General features: G+C 45.9%; 1 protein-coding gene across 1 annotated transcript; it reads right to left on the bottom strand.

The window, feature by feature from the left end:
• Positions 1-227: 227 nt before the first annotated feature.
• On the bottom strand, positions 228-7,829 carry klf6a (Kruppel like factor 6a). The gene is given in 5 exon segments (XM_030398722.1): positions 228-3,087; positions 3,951-4,074; positions 4,891-5,356; positions 5,358-5,459; positions 7,344-7,829. Coding segments are annotated over 5 exon segments (846 nt in total). The 5' UTR covers positions 7,446-7,829; the 3' UTR covers positions 228-3,035.
• Positions 7,830-10,573: the final 2,744 nt, after the last annotated feature.

The following is a 10,573-nucleotide window of genomic DNA, read 5'->3' as shown; positions in this document are numbered from 1 at the left end:
AACACCCCCCCCCCCCGCCAGCGCTCACACCCTGACCCCTAATCTAATCGCGTCCACATTACTGGAGGGCAGGGTGCAGCTGAAGCGCCCAACGAGCCGCAAAAAAAAAAAAAAAAAAAAAAAAAAAACCTCCCACAGGCCGAGAAACCAAAAAAAAAAGCTTTCACGATAACGAAGCTCAACTGAGGTGAATCAAACAAATGACACAAAAGGAAGCGAGGCCAAAGTCAGATAAGAATTTCTTATTATTCCAATAAAAAATACATTCATACAGAAATATAACAATTTTGCAAAACAATTTCAAATAAAAATTTCATAAAGCATAAACATAACAATTTTACAAAAGTTGTTGTTTTTTTTTTCTTTTTTTTGTACAAAGATTCAGTTGAGAACAAAGAGCTGTGTGTGTGTTTGTTTTTTGTGTGTGTGTGTGTGTGTGACAGAAGAGTTGGAGTAGTGGGATGAAAGAGATGATGAGAAGTGTAAAAAGATGCGTGCAAACATGGGGGGGGGGGGGGGGGGGGGGCTTAATCAAGGCTCAATTACCACTTGAACAGTATTGGCTGCCGTTTTCACAGAATGGATGTTCCCTTTGCTTTGCCCACAAAAGGCACTGCCAGCACTCCCCGGATCTATTGCAGCAAGCAGTTTCAAGTTTGTACTCATCCCGGCTCTTTCAACCCAGCTGATCTGAAATCCATAAGTCGGAGCGGTGCGACGTGCCGCAACATCGGATTCCTACAGCAAAAGGTCGCTGGTCTGGAGTGGGAGGCGCTGATCGCTCGATCCCCAAAAACGCTAATAGGTATGATCCCGACAGTCATCTGAGGAGGGGGGGGGTGGGGTCTGCACCTTTTTTCTGGCGAGGATCCATCTCCCAATACAACTCTACCCGACGCAGATTCACCACTTTAGAGGGAGACTGTTTTTTTTTTTTCTTTCTTTTCGGGGCAGATTTCCACGTGCACCGTCAACGCTTGATCTGTATCTCCTCTGAGAGCGCCCACCCCCCCATCCCCCCCTCTCTCGCTCGCTCCTGTGGTTTTCATAATACTGTTGCAGCTTGGCTAAAACAACGCTCCCCCAGACAGGTCAATAACCAACCTACACAGTCAGCAGTCTGTGACAGATTCCATGCCAACAAAGCCTTTAGCAATTCATTACTGAGAGGCAGTACAAGGCGAGGCCTGTCCGACTGCAGCCTGTTAATTACAATAAATCTTTAGCTTTTTTTTCTCTTCGGTCCCAACTTGCAGGGATGGAGAGACAGGAGGAGGAGGGTGGAGGGTGGGGGGGCACAGGGAGGAGAGGACTATACATAAAAACCCATTTTTTTGTTTACCTAGTCTGGTTGTTTTGTGTACCTTACAGCTGTGTGTGATGAACTCGAGTACATACTACACAGTAGTTAACATATTTGACAAAATGAATTTAAGTGCTCTAAACAGAATTTGTCTCGTTTTACGCGTTCAGATCGACTAAACCGGCGCTCCGATTCAAAACACAACAACAACAACAAAAAAAAAAGGAGTGAAAGGTACATCGTCCGCGAACGCGTTCCGCCGTCGGGAGTGGATGAACACGAAAGAGGTGTGAGGGGTTAATGCGCAATTGAGCCCTGATCAAGCTTGTCAAAAATCACCCATACAACGAATGTGACTTCCCGCCGCTGCCACAGGGGCCGAGTCACTTGCATAAGGCACCATTAAGGTCAACAGTGCATTATTAGATAGAAAAAAAAGTACAAAAACTCAAAAAGTTACTTCCTCAAGGCAAAAAAAAAGGATGCGTGAGAGAATGAGCAAGCGGTGGTGAAGTCTCCAGCCAGATGAGAGAAGCAGAATGGAGGATGAAGTTTGTAAAAAATAAGACGAAATCATCAAGGCTTTATGTACAATATTGTAACATTTAACCGTTCGCACTTTTAGCTGCACTTTTATTGAAACTATTTGCAGTCCTGATTACAGTGGAAACATGAAATGAACAATCCCTAAAACCATGCAACACCTGTCTATGATACTGAAGTTATAGTATAGTTGTGTTATACCTCTAAGCACACAGCTTATACAATTGGACTACAAATGAGCTTTGTAGCTTGTAAAAAAATAATAAACCAGGCTACATAACACATTGCACATTTAGTAGCTGCACCAAAAACACCAAAAAAAGCTCCTGTCATACAGCGCCCATGGGGGGGGAGGGAGGGAGGGCTCGATCCCTGGGACCAGAAGACATCCACATTCTGCTTCTCTGGTTGGACCCAAGGCCTAAAAAGCATCAGAGAATCATCCCCAACCCACCCATTCCCCCCATCCACCCAGACAAGACAGGCAGGAAACTTCCTTCCATCCTGCCCCGTCCTCACGCTGCCAACGTGGGGGGGGGGAACACAAGTGGAAACGTTTCCCCCAGAAACCCATTCAGTCCACAGCAACATTGGCACCAGCCCCGCTCCGCCCATCATCCATCAATCCGTCTCTCAAGAAAAAACAAATCTTCTCTCTTCCCAGTGGGGGGGTGTGGGGCGGTCGACCAATCTCAGACATTCACAGTGCACACATGCTCACCTCAGACAGTTTCGTAAAGTACCAGTGTATCTGCTGTCCGGGAGATGTCCCCAAAACATCATGCACCACACATACACACCATTCACTCTTTTTGTTTGTGTCTTTTATCTTTTTTTTTTTTTTTTTGTTGTTGTCTTCTTTTTTGTGTGTGTGTGTGTGTGTGTGTGTGTTGTAAGTCCTTCTCAATCAAAGAGATCAATCTTTCCCCATCCATGATTTTGTCCTCTTGTTGCAACAGACAACCTTTCAGAGCGCCTTTCTCCAAAGAGAGGTCCCGGAGGCACTGGGTTTTTTTCAGTATGGTGCAAAACGGCATGCTTTGGCTGGAACACACTCCCGCCACTCTGCTCTGGGACAGTTCAACCAAGAGACCGTGTCGGGAGACGTTTGCGTTTGTTTTTGTTTTTTTTTTTTCTTTTAAGAACTTTCCCCTTCGCTGCGTTGCTTGGTTGGCGCTCGCCCACCGCTCTAGATGTGCCTCTTCATGTGAAGAGCCAGATGGTCAGACCTGGAGAAACATCTGGGGACAGAGGGGAGAAGGAGGTGAGTGACGATGCAAAAAAAAAAAAAAAGGACTGTCAGGTAAATGAACAGCAGCGATTAATCGATTAGCTGTCAACTGTTTCGATTATGGAATAATATATTTGAGCAGTTATTTTTAAGAAAGAAAGTCAAACTTTTCTGATTCCAGCTTCTTAAATGTGAATATTTACTGGTCTCTTTACTTATGACAATAAACTGAATGTCTTTGGGTTGTGGATAAAAGACACTTGAGGACATGATCTTGGGTTTCATGGATCGACAGTGATTGACATTTTATAGACCAAACAGCTGATCGATGAATCAAGGAAATATCAACAGATTAATCAACACTGAAAATGATTGTTGTTTGCATCCCTCGAATTCAAAAAGTTTGAGGGAAGCTTTGTGCGACAGTGATTTTGGATATGAGTACTTCAAAAGATAAGAAAGCATGTAGTGACATGGCTAATAGATCACATGTTTTGTGAATTCATGTGACGTAATAACAGAACCAACAAATTCCTTCTGAGAGGAGGCTTTCATTTCTGACACAGCTGACTGATACTGCTGCTTTGAGGCCGATACTGACGTCTATATTTGTGAGTTTTAACATATTCTCCACATGAAATGTGGGCACGGATCCCTCAGCTTTTCTTTCAGTGTGACTAAGACACACATTTATATTAGCAGATTATCAGCGCTTCCGATCTCTAAAGACGTGCATCACGATCTGAATGATGCAAGAAAGGCAGATAGCATCAAAGAAAGTGCACGTCACCGGCGCACATTCCTCCGACAGTGACAGAGGCTTATCAGAAACCCGGTGACGCTGAAACCTGGTGATTAAACGTCCTTGCTCACCTGTCACAGTGACTGCATTTAAATGGCTTTGCCCCGGTGTGCTTCCTGAAGTGTCTGGTCAGCTCGTCGCTTCGTGCAAAACGCCACTCGCAGCCCTCCCACGAACACCTGTATGGTTTCTCACCTGCGGGGGCAAAAAAACAAGGGAGACGATACATTGAGCTGAAACCCAACAGGAATGCGTTACGTTGACTGGTCGCCTCTGCGCTGTTGTTATTCAAATACGACCACATCAATCAGCCCCGGGGGCCAGGCCGGTGACACGGGCGCTGACAGGCCGATCGAGACCCGCATTCCCGCTTAACCTGTCGGCCCACTGTCTGAGTTATTTATTTATCTTGGTTCTGTATGACCTGAAACATGCTAGGAGCGAGGCTGAGCAGCTGAACCTATGGAGAATATCAAATAAATGTAAAAAAAAAAAGAAAAAAAAAAAGAAAAAAAAAGCCACACGTGCAATTTCACGCTGCTAATCAAAAATAAGAAAGGTTCAAATGACCATTCAGAGTGCCCCCTGGCTCCCCGCCCATTCACCCCTTTCCCATGGTGAAACCCAATCTGTTTTGAAGTCCTTTTATCTCCCATGTGCAACCCCTCCCCCTGCTCCCTCCCTCCCTCCCTCCCTCTCTGTGTCGCTCGCTCTCTCGCTGGCTCAGTCAGTCACATTCCAGATAGATTAGGTCACAGTTTAGGTATCCAGCCATGCAGAGCTAATACTCACGGCGCTCCAGCTGAGGACATCATGCAATGTGGACCTTTAATTACATTACACAATGGATGGACAATGCCATTACGGTGGAAGACTAAATTAATGGCGCCTCTGCTGTCCGCTCAATAAAAAAAAAAAAACTGACATTTTTGAGCTTCTCGAATGAATTAAACCATCGCACGTGGTCATGATATGAGCAAGCCTGGCTGTGATTGGTGTTTTGAGGCTCACCTGTATGAGTGCGCTGGTGTGCTTTTAGGTGGGAGCTCTTCGTGTAAACCTTGCGACAGCCGTTGAAGTGACACCTGTGTACCCGCCTCCTGCCGTCCGGAGACGTGTCCCCGCACATGAGTCCTGTCTTTTCCGTGCTCTTTGCCACCCCGCCGCTCCTGATTTTCACCGGCAAGTGCAACTCGGCGTGCGCGGCGACCCAGCCGTTCGTCGAGTTGGCCTCCGGAGAGGACGGCGGCGTGCTAATGACGGAGGGGCTAAAAGGTCCAGAGCCAACCAAGACGGAGCCCAGAGGGTTGGAGGTAAAGCTGTGCGTGGGCGAGAGCTCCTCGGAACTGTCCGAAGCTTCGCTGCTGGCGTCGGAATTCACACTGTTGGTGTCCAAGATTTGGCTGTCCTGATTGTCCTCCTCGTGGGCCGCCGGCAGCTTTGGGTCGGACTCGGCCTTGGCCTTGTCCCCGCAGGCGAAGGATCAACTTGCTCCAGAGGTCCTCCTGGCTGTCGAACTTGAGGTCGGATGTGGAGACGTAAGGCTCGCTCTGAAGATAGCGCTCCAGCTCCAAGCATGTCTGGTGGAATGAGAGAAACATAGTAAGAACAAATGAAGTACAGCAGCGGCAGCCCTGGAGAGGGGAGGTTCATTCACAGCAGCAGAATGCTTGTGTGTGGGGAATCCTTTTAAATGATGCATGTGCACATGTGGTGCAATATTTGTTCAACGCTTACAGCAGGAAACTGTAGCTATTACTGCACTTATCTCCACTCTGGCTATCAGGCTCACGATTACAACGATCAGGTTTACACACAAGAGCTGTGAGGATGAATGATTTCACTTATTTTCAAAGCAAAAACGCCAAGTTTTGCTGGATCCAGCTTCTGAAATATGTGGATTATCTGCCTGTATGTATGACATTTGCTGGGTAAAACTGATTTAAGTACACAACTTTCAGTTGAACTGAGTTGAAAATCGTAGGAATTGAACATGACAGCCCTGAAACATCTGCATCTGTCATGGTCCTGGATCCACTGATCATGGGTTTGCCAGGCTGAACTCAACCTCCCTCACCTCCTCAAGTCTCGTGTCAAACATCAGAACACCCCGGCCACCTCGCCTCACGCGATCTGTTCACACTTGAACCGTCACCCATCCGAACTCACACTCCCCTGCACCTGAGCGCAGCCTGACACTCAAACCTGCACTGTCATTTCAGCCCGAGAATGACTCACTGAACACATTTAGAGTCCTTTTAAGGAAGCCGCTCAACTTCCCCTCCGCTCCAGCATGAGCCATTCAGCTGCTTTTCCTCATGCGTACCTCTGACATGCAATCACATCCTTCCTCAAGTCAGTGTCCAAACACTCTTTACCCCTGGATTGTGAAAGACTCGCTGGGCTCCGACTGACTTCAGAAGCCGTTTGAAAGAGTTGAAAAGGCAAAGAAAGCCGTTCATTAGCTCAGAGACAGCGTGGCTGGACGAGGCAGATGTAGAAGACAGATTTTCCTCTGGGGCTTGTGCAGCCTTACATTTTCCAGCTGTGCTGGTGTCTACTCATGCGAGCAGGAATGGGCCATGGCTGACATTTGATAGTGTCACGTTGGTGGAGCTCATTCAAATCCAGAGAGGATGCAAATGGATGCTTTTTAAGGAAGATACATGTAAATGTGTAAAAAAAATCTTCTACAGCACATTTCAAGTTCATACAGTGTAGAGTGTGAAACGGAATTAATCTTATACATAAAAAAACAAAGAAACCAACACATGCTGGGCTATTTCTCTGTATGAGCTGATCCTGTGCAAACACACACACACACACACACACACACACACATCTGATCCTCTGTATGAGCTGATCCTGAGCAAACACACACACGTCTGATCGTCTGTATGAGCTGATCCTGAGCAAACACACACATACACACACACACATCTGATCTGCTGACTGCTGACTTTAACACTAGTTCCTCATGCACCGGCTATGGAGGCTGGAGTCAGGGCTGAGAGCAGCTCTCCTGCCCTGAGAGAAGAAGTCCTGCTCGTACAGTGAGGAGCAGTGAGAGCTCCAGCAGCAGCAGCAGCAGCGGCACCAGCACGCTGCTGCTGCTGCTGCTGCCTTAGTTACTCTGTCTGTCCCCATTCATCTTGACGCAGCGGAGCCTCGACTCCAGCTGTCAGACTGACACACTGATCCACTTCAGCCTGCCAAAAAAAAAAAAAAAAACTTCATAACGAAACCCCCCTTTCGTGGAACAGCGGCACGTCAAGGTTGAATGGACGTCTAAAAACACCTGGTCACCTGCGCTTCACAACCGAACAATGATGGCGTTTTATATTTCTATTTTTTTTTTTCTAACTTCGTGTCGCCTATCACAGAAAAAAAAAAAAAAAAAAAAGAAAAGAAACAAGCGTGCTCAGTTCCGCTTCAACACTCAAACAGTTGATAGATATATTCACCTGCTGCCAGTACTCCTCCAGAGACGGTAAGGCTGAGAAATAGCCCGTGTCGTGAACTATCTGAAGTTCTTGAAAGATGCTGCACATGGGTAAGACATCCATCTTTTCCACAGCTTTGTTTTTTGTTTTTGTTTTCTTTAACAAAACAAAACAAAAAAATTCTATTTAGCTGCACTTATTATTTTTTTCTCTCTCTCAGGTAAGAAAAAAAAAAACAGCCAAGTGAGAGGAAGAAGAGCGGTGTCCTGCGACGCGGAGAAAAACACAACAACCCGATGAAGCGCTCGTTCTCTCGGCAGCAGCAGCAGCAGCGGTGCGTCCGTTCAGTCCTCCCCCCTTCTTCTTCTCCTGCTTCTACTTATTCGTCTCCCTTCTGCTTCTTCTTCTTCTCCTCTCTCACTCGCTGCTCAAGGTGTTTGCAAACACTGCGCCCGGACTGGATGGGGAACAACTGCGCTCTGCAAACTTCCCTATTCAAACCTCCAAGCCCGCCCCCTTCTCCCCCCCCTCCACCGCTCTCCCTCCCGCCTCCGCCCCCCCTCCTCCTCCCTCCCTCCTCGCGGCAGGATTACGCCTGCAGGGCCCGCGAGCCAATCGGCGGCGGGCGGCGTGAGAGCTCGCGAATGATATCACGGTCGGCCAATGGCGGAGGAGCCCTGACTTAATTTGGTTCCTGCTCCGTTTTTAATTGGCCCGTTTAACTCGCAGCGGCTCGTCGCTGATTGGCCGGTTATTTATAGGCATGTATATAAGCCGCTGGTGGCTTCGACTGTGGAGTCTTTCTCTTGTCGGCGGTGTGTTTCGCCACAGACAGCGCATGTGAGCCGAAACAGTTTTTCAGTCGTGTTCAGTGGAAAAAACATCAGCCTCCCTCTCTCCTTCTCTTCTGTGTGTGTGTGTGTGTTTGTGTGTCTCTGTTCTGTGTAACTTTGTCACAAGTAGCACTTGCGACACCGCTGTTAGCTAAAGGAGATGAGTTCATCGGGGGCTGTAACTGTGGCTGGAGTGCGTGTGTTGACATCAGCCACCAAAAGTGAATACATGTCTTGGAAAAAAACCAGTGACTAACAGACAGGCTGGATATTATTATGTTATCGAGCACACGTGAGTTTTTAGAGGAAACATCAGTCCTCACTTCTCTCTGACCGACTTTGTACACACTTCTGCTTTAGCACTTGAAGCACAACATCAAAGTTTGCGCTCCCACTATAGTGTATCTCATTCTCGACAAGTGCGGCGTGTCATTAGTGAAATAAAAAAAAAAAAAACCCTCCTCCTTTCGGCCTAATTTGCACTTAAAAGAGCGCGTAGCTGATTTAGAATTCCAAAGCAGCTCCCCAAAGTTAAAGAATTTGTTTTACCCCAGTTTAGTTATTATGATACATGGAAAAAATTCCTGTATATTTTAACTCTCGTTTATGCCCCAGAACACTTTAGAGCAGAATAATAATGAATCCAGATGTCCGATTTCACCCACCGCGTCGGGACAGTGGTTGCAAAGTTAGTTACGTATCGGTCAACTTGTGATCCCACTTTAGGTTTGACACGATCTGTGAGCAGAACAACTAAAAAAAAAAATGTATTAATCTAATTACTTCACTTAGAGTTATTTTAATACTTTAAAACAAACATTACACTTTAATAACTGTTTACTCTGTCTTATTTCTGTTGTTTTATTATTTTTATGTATAAAATGACATGGCATGATGTAATTTAGCCAAATTGGCCCCTAATGGTGGCCAGTGTCGGTCCGCCATTAGGCTTGAATAGGCCCACCAGATGTTTCTAGTGGGGGAAAAAAAAGAATAACATAGAATATGAAACATTGTTGATGCTGTTTTACATTCTGGGAGTTTAAATATGTAGAATGTCTAATTATTAGCTTCCTAGGGTTAGGATCCTAGTCCTGCAGAAGCCCTGAGAGGCAAGCGAAAAAACTGAAATGAAGGAACACTGAAAGATTATCGTGGCAAAGTATTCTTAAACCATAAACAAAGGAGGGAAAATTATTCAAATCAGACTGAAATAACCAGAATTATTTTTCTTACTTAGCTTCAGGGCTTCTGTGTTACCATTTTGCACCCAGGGCACCCCTTATGGAGTTTATCCATCACCCTAATTCTACTTTTTTAGCTTAGCAGTAGTGTCAATAGTGTCTTGATCCAGAGAATTGGATTACATCAGATAAGATGTATGAGGCTATTTCTGCCGGTGTTGCTTACATTTTATAGTCCCCATCTACTTGAGTTGTTTTGCACATTCTCAGTTTTGTGGTTGAACCTTTCCTTTAACATGACATCTGTAGGCCGTAGGTTTTTATAAATCAGGCAGAAAAAGAAAACGCGCGGTTTTGCTTCATTTTAACCACAGTTTCCCCACTATGACTTCACTGGGCTACAGCTAAGTTTAGTATCCTCTGTTTCACAATAAAGAAACTGGGTGAAGTGAAAAATAAACTTCCTTTTTTGAAGTTATTTTTTTCCTGTTCTTATCCTTCTTGGGGGTGTCTGGACCCAGAGGTTTGGACACCGCATTTAGGAACTGAAAATCGCACAAAAAGCTAGTGAAGTTTTGCGTTTAGAGTTGCTTCACTTGGAGTCCGAGACTAATTTTAGACGTGATGTACAAGTTAAAAACCAAAATGTACAGTCTCACGTCACATACTTTGACAAATTGCCAAAGTTAAACCAGGCAGATTTACACCCAGAGCTAGATTATAACTTCTGTAAGTACACCATTGTCCGGAAGCACCCAGCTGTAGTCCCTCGTGAATGCCTCTTCATTCCAGTAGCATTCCATCACATGTTTGGTAATGGCACAACGTCATCCTGACTTATTCTTATCATTTCCTCTTTGCAGAAGTACTCGCGTGCCACAGAGGCGTCCCTTCCTGTGGCTGTTGCATAAGTTCACAGCATCGAGTCGCACCACAACCTGGCACGGCATCGCCTGATGAGATAAACAACATTTTCTACACAGGAGCCACATTGTCTTCCAAGTGGTGCTATTTTCTGCCGTAGACAACTGAGCGCCCTTTGTGCTGCCCTCCGCTGAGAGGCCATATTTGTCACCCATAGCATCTGATTTGGTCATATGGCGATGGGATGTCTTGTGAAAGCCTGAAGCTGGCATTCAGCAGCTCTGCAAAGGCATTCCGCTTTTCTTTTATGTTACTAATGGGGCTATTCATTATGTCCCTGCAGGACTCTGCGGACACTTTGCTTTGAAGA

This window comes from Sparus aurata, chromosome 19, assembly GCF_900880675.1.
Source record: "Sparus aurata chromosome 19, fSpaAur1.1, whole genome shotgun sequence".
NCBI classification, from domain to species: Eukaryota; Metazoa; Chordata; class Actinopteri; order Spariformes; family Sparidae; genus Sparus; species Sparus aurata.
The sequence above is the reverse complement of the archived record's forward strand: the minus strand, read 5'-3'. Positions and strand labels throughout refer to the sequence as shown.